Source organism: Mastigoproctus giganteus, chromosome 11 (genome assembly GCF_048544385.1).
Source record: "Mastigoproctus giganteus isolate SK-2022 chromosome 11, ASM4854438v1, whole genome shotgun sequence".
Taxonomy (NCBI): domain Eukaryota; kingdom Metazoa; phylum Arthropoda; class Arachnida; order Uropygi; family Thelyphonidae; genus Mastigoproctus; species Mastigoproctus giganteus.
In genome coordinates, this window is record NC_143585.1 from 29,797,645 (window position 1) to 29,814,994 (window position 17,350).

The window sequence follows — 17,350 nt, forward strand, 5'->3', positions numbered from 1 at the left end:
AGTATTGGTATACATGCAAGCATACATGCACCTATTCCTATTCACCCTGACACATCCCATATACCCACCTGTTTCACGATGACTGCCATCAGTCCCTGAAACCCCCTGCATCCCTTGCTCCAGGTCTCTACTTATTCTAATAGACGTTGTGCAAGAATCACCTTCGCCTCTGCCTGTGGCTACTTTTAACCTTTTAGTCTGTGAACCCCCCCCAATCTAGCAGTTTTCCGACCCAACTAACACTGCCTCGATAACATCAGCAAATATTCTTGCACTCTTTCTATTTAAGTGTATCCCATCCCTGTAGTAGCAGTCTCTCCTGTCAACAAGCACAGACCATGCTGAAAAAAATTCTACCCCTTGAGCCTTGCACATTCCTTCCATGCTGAATTTATTGACAAGGCTCTCATCATGTACTCCTATCATGACAACAGACCACCTGGTTTTGACAGAGGTGGGAGCAGAGATGGGCAAAAGTTGCAGCCAATAGCTTTGGCAAGAAACCAGAATGCTTGGCTACCATTAGGGCAAGAAGCAAGTTTTCTACTATTAGCCTATTCAAAATCTAGTTTGGACTGATTGATAACTGCTTTAGAATTGTTGTGAGCTTTAGTGTAGGCAGAAAATGAAACTGAAGAATTGGAAACAAGCCAATTACAATATGCAACATTCTTCTCTTGAACAACCTTAACATATTTATTTGAAAACTAAGGTTTATTTAAAGGATGAGATTTTATAGTGGAGTGTGGAGTTAAAGGATTCCATTCCTACAAGAATAATTTCAAAAATAATTTCTGAGCAAATGTTAACATCAAAAGTTTTGAAACAATAATCAAACCAAGAAAAAGAAGAAAACAAATCTTGCAAGTCATCCCATTTTGCATTCGTGTAATGCCAAACAATACAAGGTTGGGAATAGCCATGAGATAAAGGCTCCATTGGAGAAGAGACAATCACCAAGTTGTGATCTGAGGTGCCTAAAGGACCACTCACTTCAACCGTGTACTTAGAAGGGTTGTTTGTGAGAAAAAGATCAAGCGTGTTAGCTGTATGGTTAGGATTGTCTGGTATTCTTGTAGGTAAATGAACAATCTGTGCAAGATCATTAGTAATTGCAATAACCTTGGCATCTCGACCAGCTAGGTCGGTATGACTATAAAACAGAATCCAGCTGAAGTTGTGAACATTAAAATCACCAAGGAAAATTACCCGTCTGTTAGGAAAGTTGGACTGGAGAAAGTCAAGTTGCAAAGAGAGGAAGTCAAAGAGCTCCAAGTGATTAGTGTAGTTGGGAGAACGGTAGAAACAACAGATGAATTTGACACAATAAGGTAGAGAGATTTTAAGCCAGAGAAGATTGAAAAGAGGATATTCCAAATTACCACGTCTCTGACAGGGAATATTGGAATGGACATATGCACAAGCACCACCTTTGAGGCGAAAGGTATCATACAGCGAATAATTTTGGCAACTGAGATGAGCAGTAGTTGAATCAACCGATAACTGATATTCTATCAGGAAACGTACATGGGGTTTGGCAGATTGCAAGTGGAAATGGACGTCATTGAGATTGGAATTGAGACCTCATATATTTGTGAAATGAACTAGGAAGTGTTTGGGTGGTTTAGATCTTTTTGCAGATAAGCTTACTCTATTAGTTTGACAATTCATGGTGTATTCAATAGTAAGAAAAAGTGTGTGGGGGGGATATGCTGTATGAAGTAATGACATTTTTGCATATGGCTTACACATATGGTAAGAATATACCCAGATCCTTGACATAACGTGGCCTCAACAATCCCCCTCCCCCGTATGCACACTACTCGGACTCCCTCCAGTCACTATCTAGCAGAGTAGAGGTAGCATGATAATACACTAGCTGATCCGGAAGCCTCCTAAAGAGTTATCAATAGGTTCGGTCCAGTGTACTAACTAGCGGCCGGCCTGTGAACACCATTTTAGAGCTATATCCTCAAAATGTAAGGAATATTGGGTCTCGCCATGATGTTCATCATAACCCCAAAAGTCATCAGTCATACTGCATGATGGAAGAGATGGGGAAGGGTTGACTGCAACTTAGCTCTGGAGACTAAACATGGGTTCCACCACTTCAAGCCTCGAATAAGCAAAGTGGTGGTATTGCACCGGTTGATGAGAATCATCTACCACCTAGTACTGCCTGGTAACACAGAGGGATGGCATTCCTCCATGTGATGTGGGTGCCATACCTCGACCCCTGCTTATGTTGGTTCACATCTGGGTGGTCACCCACCGTGTGCTTGTGCATGGAGGTTATACCCAGGATTACTAACAGTAATCTTCACTCTCACCATTGTGAAGGTGCAAGCGGAGGATTTGGCTGTCACAGACTGTCTGGACTTCACCGAAATTGGGTCCACTTGACTTGAATGTCACCCGAATATCAGTTCCATCAGCGTTTTAGACTCCCAGGTAGCAAGTGCAGCTTGTCTGCCATATCTGAGAGAATGTCTGTGACAACCTCAAGGATGTAAAATATGTAAAATATTTTTAAATTGTATAAATGTGTGTTGGTTTTAATAATTAAGACTTTAAAAGTGCACATGCATGTATGTATATGCTTGAGTTATTTATTGATATCATTTTTTTTATGTTAAGTAGTATAAAAAGTTGTTGAGGTGAATGATGACTTTACCCTTTCTCCCCAAGGTGGAAGGGCAAAGCTATCATTTGTAGGGGGCCCGTGTGTGCGTGCGTGTGTGTGTGTGTGTGTGTGTGTGTGAGAGAGAGAGAGAGAGAGAGAGAGACTAAAACCTGAGTAAAATTCTATGATCCAAGCTTGTACCAGATTTCATGTTTAGTACTCATTTGAAAGTCTTGATGACAATATGCCTAAAAGTATTTATATGTTAAATTTAGTAAATGATTGAAAATATTATCAGAATATTTATCTGTACAGCCTGAATTTAACTAATAAATAAATATTTACCTTAAAAAAATTATAAGCCAACCTTATTAATGTTGCTTTGTCGATTAATTTGGTGTCATCAAGTTAAATAAACTTTGATAACTATTAAACTGAATTTTTTTTTGCTGGCTGAAAAGAGTAATTCCATTAACTGTTAAGGCTGCAATAAGTGCACTGTTGAATGATGAAGCACTGGCTTCAGGAGACCCAAAAATGGTAGATCAGCCATGGAGAGGTGCAGAAGCATTCCACTTTCTTCTTTTAGCCCAGAGGCAATTATATGATGGTATGTAGATTTTGATTTTTAATCTTTGAATTTAAATTGAAATATGATTGCTTTTTGTAAAGGTCTTCAAAGTCCATTTCCAATAAGTTGTACTTTATCATAAAGCCAACTGGAATGAACGTGCACATTGTTTATTATAATCCTAGAAAGGCTTCTCTGGAATTCAGTTAGAACTTCAGTCTACACAGTAAGGTAACTGTGAGATAATGTTTCACAGTTACCTTACCAGAAATTGCAAATAAACATTTTTCTCTTTGCAATTTATTGATCTGACACTAAAGTTTTGATTGTTAATGGATACAGTGATGGAACAAATGGAAACAGTAAACTGTTTTATTTGGACTGTAGCTGTCAAGAATAATACAGATAGTCTTCAGTTTACTAAATTATATTTTTGCCACTTTGCTAAATAACATCAATATTTTATAATAGTTTTTTATATCAGTCACAAATTTACATTGAAGGATATCCCAGAATTGTGTGTATTTGTGCAGTCAGATAGAGTACATTGGTTTTTTTGTGCCACTGTGTAGTTTCATATGTGAAGAAATTGTGCCAAATTGTTTTAAATCCTATAAGTATGTACAGCAAATGGCTGGCTAGTAGAGTTACTTGTATACTGCACAGTTTGTTTACAGTAAACAATCTCATTGGCAGTGAATTTAGAATTTTAAAATTATCGAATGTAGGGTTGAGTACCACAAATCACTGTAATGATAATTTGTACAAATTCTGAAAAATTAAAGAATGTGTCACAGTGTGGTACTGTCAGGTTCTGATAGATTTTTAAAAGAAAGAGACCAAATTATGGACAGTGTGCAGAAGATGGACTGAAGGTAAAAGCCTAGATGGACAGTGAACTAAATCCAGAATTAGATAGCTTCATATTTCTTGATATTCATTAAGGATTTATATGTAAAAAATCATCAAAAAAAATAAAAAAATAAAAAAATGCTCATTCTGGATAATTCTTGAGGATACCCAGTTAACTTAGAGAATAGTCGATAATGTCTAGTTGTGTCACCACCAGACATTTCACAGTTACAGCCAACTGATTTAGTATATTAAATAAAGAATATATACACGAATATAAAGTTAGACAAGTAGGCGCAAGAGCCTTTGCTTATGGCATGCTGCCCCTCATGTCACCTTATTGTTATGCTACTGGGAACAGATGGTGGAAATAAACTTATAATGTGTCAAAACTATAAAAGCCTATAATGCATCAAATTATAGATGAATAGGAACACATCTTCTGTTTATATTTGTTACTTCAATAGAAACATTTTTAAATTTTAATAATACTATCTAAGGATGCATCCCTGCTGTAAACAGAAGACTTTATTCTCCATTGTCCAAAAATGGTAATTTAGTATTTCATATCCATTTGTAAAGCAGGAAACAAAAATATGCATTTTGTTTATCATTAATATATTATTTCATTTGAAAATGTTTTATATATCAATGAACTGATATAACTGTTAAGTACATCTCATGGAAACGTCCTTTTCCTTGCAAAGTATTTGTAGACAATGTTGAGTCTACCACTATCTCCCTAATCTTCTACCCCCAAAATTATGGGTATGGTAAATGACTTTTGTCATTTGGCAATATGAAAGGATCTCTTTGTATTTCACATTTTCCTTAATAAAGAACCCCAATATCAAGTTTCCTATAGAACTAGAGCACAACCATTCATTTCTTTCTTATACATTTGGGTCTCCATCAAGAAACAGTTCCATCCAAACTTCCATATAGAAGAAACCAATGAACACAGGCCATGTGCTAGGGTACCAATCAAATCATCAAGTCTGTTAAAGACATAACAGTCAAGTTCTTCACCCTGAAGGACCTGCACAATGCTTGAGATTTGAACTTGAACCAGATACTATGAAACACCATACTTAACATGTTACTCTTATTTCTGCATCAATATCACTCAGAAAACTATAACCAACTTTCATCTTGCCCCTTTTCCTCAATAGTCCACTTTCACATATTGCCTTTCCCTCTTTCCAGTTTTGGAAAGAAAATTAGAAGAATGGCTAAAAGGAATAACACACAGGGTAACAATGCTAAAACAAATTTTTGAGAATTTCTCTCTTTTCTCCCCTTTATTGGATATTAGATATACTGTGTATAAAGTTTCTTGTCAGTATAGATAGCCACACAGAGAGCAATTTTATAAATGTCTAAACACTTCGTTTGGAGAACAGACCAAATATACCAGGATAGGCAACATAAAAGTGAGTGATATGGTCTGCTGTTTTATCTCAGAAGGCCACTCCTTTGATCTGAACCATGCTAATATCAAATAAATAATAAATAAATTTCCATTTATACCAATGTGGTATGGCCTGTGTGGACAAGGAGTTTACAACTTCATGGTAACTCTTTCATTGCTGATATATCATGCAACATTTAACAATGGACTGTGTACGTTTTGCAGATTTGCATAGTGCTCAGTCTTGAATTGTGAACCCCCATATCCACATATGTTACACTCCAGGAGCATAGCCACTTGTGCATAATACCAGAAAGAGAGAATTTTAAATCAGATAGGTTTCAGACTATTATTTGTATAAAAATGCATTGTTTTTGTGTAGAATATTGAAAACCCATAATGTTCTAAATTGTCCCAGTACTCAAATATGGAGCAGAAATAAAAATGATAAATGAGTTATAATAAATAAATCATTATTTTAATATAAAATAAACTAAAAATAAATAAAAATATATATTATAATCACACGCTAGAAGCATTAAAAACTAGATTAAAATATACTGTAAAACTTTATACCAACATTTCAAGAGCAATTGTGGTACAATATTAGCATCCATCCTGAGTTTGAGGCTGCTATCCTGTTTCTAGTTGATAAAAACATATTGTTTACCCTAATGCTTTTTGAAAACTTGTGTAATCACATATTGCTACTACAACACAAATTGAAATGTAGTATATGAAGCACTATTCCAAAGTTAAGTGAATGTGCTAAAAAACAAAGATTCGTTTAACCTACCTGATTTTTCATCATTCCCAAAGGGAGCATTTTTAAGGGAACACACTTTTCTAAAACAGTGGAATTTTGTATTAAACTAATATATCATTAATTTGCCAAATTTTTAAGACATCATTAAATCGCTTTCCTTTGAGCTGCAGTTTCATTTTGGAAAGAAAAAATAAAGCTGCAGGGTCTTGGAAAGTGGAAGTGGAGGAGGGGCTAAAAAGGCTCTTTTTTTTTTTTTATTTCAGAGACTCTCAAGATAGTGCACTATGAACAGGCTGAAATCTTGAAATTGCTACAATAAAAATAAAAAAAATTCTATTTAAACCAGGTATGGCCACTGCGGACAAGGCGTTAACAGCTTCATGGTACTTTATCAAAAGCAAAAATACCTTCTTCAATGATTGTTTACAACATATTACGTTTCTGAAGCTGTTTTACCAAGCTTGAAATAAAATTTGATGTAAACTCTTATGTTATATGATCATCCATGGGAGATCATCTGTGTAAAACAGAACCTTGTTATACACTGTGCTGCCACTTTATTAGGTACACCCCTGCTGTGCACGCAAATGGTTTGCCCCACAATGTTGCAAGTCACATGACCACAGTTGTGGATATAAATGCAGCAGAACAACCTTTCTAGTATCAGTTAAGCATACAAACCGCAGCAAGAATGGGGAAAAGGAGTGATCTAACAGACTGAACGTGGCATGGTAGTAGGTGCAAGATGTGCTGGACAAAGCATCTCTGAAATGGCAGTTCTCTTGAACTTGTCAAGCACCACAGTTTCAAGGGTGTATCGAGAATGGTGCAACGAACAGAAAACATCCTCTCAGCGGCACTCCTGTGGAAGAAAATTGCTTGTTGATGAGAGAGGTCAGAGGAGGATGGCTAGAATTGTGCAAGCAAACAGACGGGCCACAATGTCACACATCACGTCAAAATACAACCTTGGTGCACAGAACAAAATATCTCAATGGACCACTAGTTGCACTTTGTCACGAATGGGCTATAACAGCCGACTGCCACATTGTGTACTTTTGTTATCAATGAAGAACAAGAGAGCACGCCTCCTGTGGGCACAGCAACACCAGCACTGGACTATTGAGGATTGGAAAACAGTTGCTTGGTCTGACAAGTCGAAGTTCCTGGTGCATCATGTTGATGGAAAGCTTAGAATTTGGCGAAAACAACACGAATCCATGGACCTGTCATGTCTGACGACTGCTGTGCAAGGTGGTGGGGGGAGTGTTATGTTATGGAATGGTGTGGGGAATGTTTTCTTGGCATATGTTGGGTCTATTGATACTCATAGATTCACGTCTGAATGCCACATTGTACCTAACCATCATTGCTGACCAAGTGCATCCTTTCATGTTGACAGTTTATCCTCAGTCAGGTGGTTACTTCCAGCAAGAAAATGCGCCGGTGCACAAAGCCCGAATCACTATGGAATGGTTCCAGGAACATGACAATGATTTTACTTTGCTGCAGTGGCCCGCCCAGTCCACGGAGGTGTAGGCCTGCAGCTGTTCGCTGCAGGCCTAAACCTCCATCGAATCTCAAGAAACTGCATGACACACTCATGTCTGCATTGTACTCCATTCCTGCACAACGTTTTCAGCATCTTGTTCAATCCATGCCTAGATTAATTCAGGCTGTTTTGAAGGCTAAAGGAGGCTCAACACGCTACTACGTAGGTGTACCTAATAAAGTGGCAGCACAGTGTATATACCAGTTGTGAAGTATGTGAGTACTATAATCAAGCAAAGGGCCAGCTTTTACTCTTGAAAGCTTCGGTTTAAGGTTTTATGATATGCAACTTGATTTTTATTATTTTTATTTTTAGTTTTATTTTGGTTTGATTTTATATTAAGAGAGTGACTTTATTTTTGTTTTTATGTAATATATAAAAAAAATTGCACCTATCTTAAGTTAAAATTTGGTGCATTGCTAGAACAATTTGAGTCACTGAAAAAAATGGGTGATTGCTATCGAGAATAATGTAACTGTTAGCTCATCAGGGAATGAAGACTCTGGTAACCTACCAAGTGATGCACTCCCAATTCGGGCCCAGAACAGAATAACAAAGTGCAAACTACTCTGGTTCAAAAGGACTTTGTTTTTTTAGGAGACTCCATTGTCAGAGAAATGGGAAATATTTTTTGTAATAAGGATAGGTGGACTAGAACCAGGGTATATCTGCCAGAAGCAACTATTAATGATGTCACCAACAGACTGTCAGATTTTAAGGGAGATAAAGAGAATATTATTATTCATATGGGGGGTCTAATGACATTAAGCATACATGATCTGACAATTTGTTAGACAAATAAATTGACATGAGTTAGGTCACAATGTTTATGTGTATCTGCAATTCTTCTCAGGCACGCTAGGAGGCATTATATGCTGAAAGCAGTTAAAGGCAAAGGAATAGGTTATAATTTCAGGAAAGGAAATTATGATTGCTTGAGATGCTACGTGGCCTCTGTTAACTGGGTAGATATCTCACAGAGAGCAAATACAATTGAATTATGGTATACCTTTAAAACGTTAATCACAGAAACCTTGAATGCTTATATACCATTAAAAAAAAAAAAAAAAATACCCCATGAGGAGGATTCCAAGTTGGATAAATAATGAAGTTGCCAGATTACATGAGCAGAAAAAGATGGCATAGAAAGGTTACAGAGCAAGAAAAAGTACTGCAGCCTATAACAGTTACAAATTGATCTGTAATAGTGCCACAGAAAAGGTTATGTTGCAAAGGCAAGTTATGAGAAATCGCTGGCAAAGAGAGTAAAGTGGCGGGATAAGGAATTCTTCCTATATATAGATGCAAAGAAGAGAAAGACAAACCAGATCGGACTGTTATGTAATGGACATGGGATAGTATTAGATACCCGAGCTGAAGTTGCAAATGAACTCAACAGTTATTTTGCATCGATATTTACAGAAGAAAAACCCTTTATGTCAATAAGAAATTATGGGAATGAAGTTGAAAAAAAATTAATTAATGATGTTGAAATTTCACATGTTTATTTAATGAAAAAACTTTCGAGCTTACAGGCAAGTAAGGCTCCTGGGGTTTATGGCGGGTACCCTATAATCTTAAGGGAGGCGGCAAGTGAGTGCATTTAACCATTGAGGCTAATTATGAGAGTGTCATTGGACTCAGGAGTGATTCCGTTGGATTGGAAAAGTGCCAATGTGTCTCCAATACATAAGAGCGGTTCTAAGAATGAAATGGGAAATTACCAGCCAGTTAGTCTAACATCAGTAGTAGGGAAAATCATGGAGACAATGATTAAGGGTGGAATTCAGGATCATTTAGATAGAAATGGAATTCTTCAGGATACTCAGCATGGTTTTGTAAAGGGAAAAATCTTGTTTAACTAATCTGGTTAGCTATTTTGACAGGGTCACTCAAGAGTTGGACTTAGGGGATAATTTCGACATTGTTTATTTGGATTTCAGCAAAGCATTTGACTCAGTCCCACATGAGCGGTTACTTTATAAGCTGGAACAAGTTGGAATCACAAGGAAAATCCTTAGATGGATAGCTGGATGGAGAGGGTTATGATAAATGGTTTTCCTCCGATTGGGTTTATGTAACGAGTGGGGTTCCCCAAGGATCAGTATTAGGACCACAGTTGTTATTGATTTTCATAAATGACATCGATGAAGGGATAGAGGACATGATGTCTAAATTTGCAGATGATGTAAAGATTGTTAGAGTAGTTAATGATCGCCGCCAAGCAGAGCTTCTTCAGAGTGACCTAGATAGACTTCAGGGATGGTCAGAAAAATGGCAGCTATGCTTTAATCCAGCAAAGTGTAAGGTATTGCACCTGGGGAACAGTAACCCCAAAATAAATTATACACTTGAACTAAAGCTGTTAGTGGAGGAGTTGAACTAAAGCTGATAGTGGAGGAAAAGGACTTGAGTGTTATGATACAACATTGCAATAGGTCAGTCATGAAGTTCTCTGAACATTGCAGACAGGTTGCAAGGAAGGCCTATGGTGTCCTATTGATGATTTATCGAACAATTGCTAGTAGAGATAAGGACATCGTAATCCCATTATATAAGGCTATTGTTAGCCTACACTTGGAATACTGTGTTCAAGTATGGAGACTCCACCTAAAGAAAGACATTGTGCTTCTTGAAAGGGTTCAAAGACAGGTAACTGCCTGGTGAGATTTGCAAAAGGGCATCCATATGAGGAAAAACTTTGAATATGTGGATTGCAGAACTTGGAAACTAGGCACCTTAGAGGAGACGTGGTTGAGTTGTTTAAGGCTGTGAGAGGCATAAGCAAAATGAATGAGGACGAAATTTTCATAGTTATAAATGATTCTAGAACAAGGGGATCATAATTTCAAGTTACAGGGGGAATGGTTAGACTCGATTGCAGAAAGTTTTATTTTAGCCAGCGAGTTATAAATTACTGGAATAAGTTACCTACCTGGGTGGTAGAGGCTGACAGTTGGGGAGATTCAAAAGTCAGCTGGATAATTACATATGGGAGGAGGGAAATGCATTAGTCGTCTTTTTTCCTTTCTCTTAATAATAAGTTAATTAAAAAAATAATAATAATTAATATTTTATTTTATTTTATTATTATTATTTATTTATATATATTTTTTTTTTCGCTGGTGCAGCATAAGCCATAGGCTTCCTTGCCCTGTGTGGCCATTGCTAATACTAATATTTTGAATTTATTTATTAAAGTCATCTATTATGTGTGTGCATGGTCATGCATGCATGTGTGTTTTTCCTGCTCCATATATGACTGGTGTATAATGTAGAACACGCCTTTTTCATAGTATATTGAAAACCAATTTTATAATAGGTTATGTGGATGCTGCTATGAAAACTTCCCTTCATCTTAGAGAATATGAAGATATTATACAACCAGGAGATATTTATAGCTTACTTGGTAAGTTGCAAAAAAATTATAACTTTTTAAATCCAATAAATTAATCTTGATTTTTAAGCAGTAAAAAGTTATATTCCTTATGGCTTTAAAATCTGGATAGTAGCCAAAAATGAGAGATTGCCATGTGAATTGGATGGTGGAATAAATACTAATTTCCACATTGAATAAGAATTTCCAGTAAAAAAACTTTAAGCATCCATTATTATACACTGGTGTTCAAAGAAAGTGCATCACCTAGGAATTTCACATTTCTAACCCTTTTTGCGATGGTATGTTACATTAATGACTAATATCACAAATAGAAATATAAACAAAAGATATTTATTAATAGTTCAGGCAAAGCTAAGTAATATTTGACAGGTGCTCTCAAAATATTCCAAAAGGAGCATTTGCAACCTTTATACAACAGTTTTGGTAAACACGACAATTATGGCTGAAATGTTATCAGAACCCCTCAATTTGCTTCAGTTTATCATTTTAAATGGAAAACAAAATGAAAAGTTTACCAGCTGCAAACTAATATTTAGTTGAACCGACTCTGGCCCTGATGACAGCAGCACACCGTCGAGGCATTGACAAGATCAATTTCTGAAGATAATCAACTGATAGTTCGTGGTTCCAAACACAAATTATGGCTTTCTAAAGTTCACAAAGGATCTTTGGTTTCTTTCTGGAAACTGCAGATTCCACACGATGCCAACAGTTCTCTATAGGATTCAGGTCCAGGCTTTTTCCTGGCCAGCTATGAGTTGTAATGGACCGTTCTTCCAACCATTTTTTCACCTGTAACAAATGTAAACACATTACTGTTGAACTTCTAATGCAGAAATGAAGCTAAAGTAACTACAGAAGTGCCTACTTACACTTTTCGCCTGATGACAAGGAGCAGAGTCATCCTGAAAGATGCAGTCACTTGGCAGGTTGTAATGGTCTCTAATGGTTGGCAGCAATTTGCCTTCCAATATAGCCAGGTATCCATTGGCATTTACGGAACCTTTTATAAACTGCAGGTGATCTACTCTGTGATACGAAATGCACCCCTATATCATTTGGCTCGTAGGAAATTTCACTGTAGACACTATACAGTCTAGATGGTATTTTTCACCATATCTACGGTGAATCGTTTGTCTCCAGCCAGAGCCATGCAGGTTGAATTTCTTCTCATCCGAGAAAAAAACTGACTTCCACTGCTCGGGGGTCCATTTGACATGCTCCTTACACCAAATTAATCAGGCCTTTTTCATTTTTTGTGTGATGAGGGGCTTCTTAGGATGATGGGCTACAAGTCCATTTTTGAAGAGGCGTCTTCTGGCTGTTACTGCACTTGCTACCACTGCTGTATGTTCTTCCCATTCTCTTTTTAGCTCAGATGAAGAAGCTTTACGGTTTCTAAGGCATAAGCACTTCACAACATGGTCCTGTTTTGTGTCCGGTTCCTTTTTTCCTATCAGCAGAACCAGTATTCTTGAGTTTGGAAAGAATATGTATACATGACATTACAAGACCCTCTATAAGCAATATGACGTGAAGAACATCTTTTCTCAAGTAAAGCAACAATAGCGCTCTTTCTTTGTGGTGTCAACTGCACATAACTCGCCATCCTGACACAAGCAAGGAATGACTGCAACTCTTGCAGAGCATGCTTATATAGTGAAAGTAACAGCTGATGCAATATTATGTCATCATTACTCTTGTCAGTCTTATCTGATGCAATCTGTAAGAAATATTGCCATATACTTACGTTATTCAGACAAATTACAATTTTAAGGGGTGATGCACTTTCTTTTTTGTATATATATTTGTATGTACTATGGTTTCTTTGAACCAGTTATTGAGGCTAATTGTGATGAAGAAATCTCTACCATTTTCTAAAGAAATTTTGTTATTAATCTGCTACCATTTTATTTGCAAAGGGATATTTCAACATCTTTGTAACTTGATATCATTGAGCTTTTTAGTCTGCTTTTTTTTTTTATTGCACAGTAGTAGTTAGTTGCATTATATGTGAATTTTGTATGTGATATTTTGCCTTATACATATATATTTCAGGTGGTAGATGACTCATCAACCGGTGAAATACCACCACTTTGCTTATTGGAGGCTTGAAGTGGTGAAACCCGTGTTTAGTCTCTAGAGCAAAGTTTCCGGCATCCCCCTCTCCCCATACTTCTCCTTCAACCCATGCACGGTACTAAGTACTATAGGTTTTGATACCTTTCATGTTTGGGGTTCTCATAAAAAAAAAAATATATATATATATATATATATATATAAACTCTTTTTATTTAGGCAGGAGCTCCTGATTTTTAGCTCTTTCTTTGAGCTTTTAATTAAGACCCTGCTTCTCTTATTTGTGTATGAAGAACTTGAAATTTGAGTTGTGCCATTAAATTTTGTGTTTAAAGGCATAGTAGAAACTTAAAACTTTATGGGAATAAACATATAATTTTCCAAATATTTATTCCCAATAGCAGAGAAGAATTCTATTTAATCTAAGGGGTCAAAAATAAACAATTTTTACTGTAACCAGCAATTCTATTAGAAAAAATTTGGAAGTATAAATCAAGATCTGTAAGAAAGTCAAAAAAATAACTGTAATTGATAATACAGAATTATTTGAAACATATTGTTTTTGTAGCACTGAGAATAAAATGATAACAGTTTTAGTAACAATAATTTGGATGTATTTTAACATGAAATGCTGCCAATGAAAATATAGCACTTAGTATTCATTTGACAGCTGATTTGACAAATGTCTGTAAGTTCCATGGTTAACAAAGACTGAGTTGTCAATAATTAACCTCTACCACTGATGTTTATAGATTCAAAAAATGGCTTAATGACTAAATGACTTTGGTTTTAAATAGGCAGTCATAGCTGTGTCACCCTTCAGATTATGATTTTGAAATTTGTGTCCTGTTTCTATCATCAAGTAACATTTATTAATAAAAAAAGTTTAATCACACTCCTTAAAGATATAGCAACTAAATGATACCGTTTAAGAGATTATATTCTGAAGAATTTTGTTACATCTGAAGCTAGTTCTAAGCTTCAGTGTTATTGATTTGTCATATTCAGTCTGAAATGTGATTGGTACTGATTACTTACTTACTATTTACTTTCCCAAATAGAGAAAGTAATCATTTAAGTAGACAGAAATGATTTTTCTCTCTACTTAAATGATTATAGGAATAAACAGAATAAAGTAATAATAGAAATAATATAATGATAATGATGATGATAAATAATTAACTGTGTATACACCAATGAGCCAAAACATTATGACCACCAACTTAATATGATGTTGGTCCTCCACGTGCAGCCAAAACAGTCCGTACCCAGAAAGACATGGATGCTACAAGATTTCTAAATGTTTTTTGTGGTGTCTGGTACCAACACGTAACCAGCAGAGCCTTTAACTCCTTTAAGGTCCGTGGTTGAGACGACGCAGATCGGAGTTGCTGTTCCAACACAAACCACAGATGCTCGATGAGATTGATGTCTGCGGAATTTGGAGGCCAAGTCAGTACCTGGAAGTCTCGAACAATCTGGGCGGTGTGGCATGCCACATTATCCTGTTGAAAAATGGCACCACCAGAGGGAAAGCCCGTTGCCATGGAAGGGTGTACCTGGTCAGCAATGATGTTTAAATAGGTGATAGACGTAAGAGTGCCTGGCACATGGCTGACTGGCCCAAACAGAACATTGCCCAAAGCAAGACACCACTGCCACCGGCTTGTTTTTGTCATGGTGCATCCAGGTGCCATCACTTTCCGAGGTAAATGATGCACACATACCATGCCATCCACATGGTGCAACAGGAAACGTGATTCATCAGACCAGACGACCTTCTTCCAATCACTCAAGGTCCAGTTTTGATGCCTGCGTGCCTGTTGCCGGTAAACTGTGGTTAGAATAGGCACTTGGAGCGGCCTGCGGCTACACAGCCCCATTTTCAATAGGATTCGATGTATTGTGTGTTGTGACACATTACTCCCGTCACCAGCATTCCAATTAGCGGGGAGTTGCACCACAGTTGCCCTTCTGTTGCCACATACCATCTGGGAGAGCCTTCACTCACATTGAGCATCGATGAGCCATGGTTGTCCAACACCTCACCGGCAGTTCATGGGTTCCCCCTCCTCGGACCACTTTTGGTAGGTACTAACGACAACTAACCATGAGCATCCCACCAGCCGTGCCATTTCAGATATGCTCTGACCCAGTCATCTGGCCATTACAATTTGGTGTTTGTCAAACTCGCTTAAGTCTGCTGCCTTTCCTTCCTGAAGAACAAGAGTAACACTGATTAATGGAGCTCAGTATCAGGTGTTTTTTATACTGTGTCCCGACCCGTGCACACGCCGTAGTTCACCTGCAGCTGCTTCAATTTGCATAACGACTTGCTGGTTATAATGTTTTGCTTCATCAGTTTATGTTTAATACATAAAGGCGGCAAAAAAAAAAAAAAAAAATGGTAAATTATCATTTACGTACAAAAAATTATGAACCTTCACGAAGTATTCAATTCTACATCCTTTCCTACATACTGTTAGATTATTTCAGCAATCAACATAAATGCTATAAAAGTTAATAAGCTCAAGTGCTGATATAGTATTAGCATTAGTAGAGACATATGTTGCAAGAAAGCAAGCTTATGCAGCATCAGCCAAAAAAAAAAAAAAAAAACACCTCCATTCATTCCAAATGTTTGTCCAGCTCAGCCTTAAATTTATTTAGGCTATCAACTTCCACAACAAAAGATGGAAGTCTGTTCCACCAATCAACTACCCGCTGGCTAAAGGCAAATTTCCACACAGCTGTTCTACAACTGTCTTTCCTTAATTTGAATCTGTGTCCCCCCCTTAGGTTCTTAATCTGAGCAAGAGCGAGAATCCCATCAGCATTCAGCTTGCTCAAGCCATTCAAGGCCTTATACACCTCAATCAGATCACCTCACAGGTGCCTACTCTCCAGGTGCTGCAATTTGCAGAACTTAAGTCTTTCTTGGTAAGAGCACCCCTTTGTTCCCCTCACCAATCTTGTTGCTTTTCTTTGTACTCTTTCTAGCAACATTACATCCTTCCTAAAATGAGTCCTCCAGACCTGTACACAGTACTCTAGGTTTGGCCTGACCATTTCCTTGTATAATGAGATAATGACATCCCTGTAGCTGCTAGCAAAAATTCGTATATATATATTTGACAAGACTTCATGACTTGCCATGGCAACCCGTTGGCACTGCTCATCGAACTTCATATTTGACTGCACAATTACCCCCCAGGTCTTTTTCACTTTCCACTTCCCTGAGTGTAGTACCACACACTGGCTATATTTCTCTTCAGTTATTGCTATCCATATGCAGTACTTTGCATTTTTCAATGTTAAACTTCAGTTGCCACTTCTCAGCCCATTTGCCCAACTTATCTAGATCCATTTGGAGTACCATACTGTCTTTACTGTCGCTAACAACCCTGCCAACCTTTTTATCATCTGCAAACGTGGACATTAAACCTGATATACCTTCATCAATATCATTGATAAATATACAAAACAACAATGGGCCCCAACACTGAATCCTGGGGAACCCCACTAATTAGCATTAGCATTAGTAGAGGCATTTGATGCAAGAAAGCAAGCTTATGCAGCATCAGCCAAAAAAAAAAAACCCACTTCCACTTCACCCCTCTGTTCGTTCAAAATACCTGTCCAGCTGAGCCTTAAACTTATTTAGGCTATCAACCTCCACTACAAGGGATGGAAGTCTGTTCCACCAACCAACCAACCACCCGCTGGCTAAAGGCAAATTTCCGCACACGTCTATCCTACATCTGTCTTTCCTCAATTTGAATTTATGCCCTCTCAGGTGATTTTTCTGAGCTAATGGAAGAATCCCATCAGCATTGAGCATGCTCAAGCCATTCAAGGCTTTATACACCTCTATCAGATCACCTCGCTGGTGCCTAGTCTCCAGACACTGTAATTTGCAAAACTTAAGCCTTTCTTCGTAAGAGCACCCCTTTGTTCCATTCACTAATCTTGATGCCCTTCTCTGTACTCGTTCCAGCAGCTCTACATCCTTCTTGAAATGAGGCCTCCAGACCTGTATACAGTACTCTAGGTGTGGCCTGACCATTGCCTTATACAAGGGAATAATCACCTCCTT

At 37.4% G+C, this 17,350-nt stretch overlaps 1 protein-coding gene across 1 annotated transcript in view; it reads left to right on the forward strand.

The window, feature by feature from the left end:
- Oseg4 (intraflagellar transport protein Oseg4) overlaps positions 1-17,350 on the forward strand; it is a 270,266-nt gene that overhangs the window by 224,929 nt on the left and 27,987 nt on the right. The window contains exons 29-30 of the mRNA XM_090385309.1: positions 3,107-3,233; positions 11,098-11,184. Coding sequence (XP_090241435.1) covers positions 3,107-3,233; positions 11,098-11,184 — 214 coding nt within the window. The remainder of the gene's footprint in view (positions 1-3,106; positions 3,234-11,097; positions 11,185-17,350) is intronic.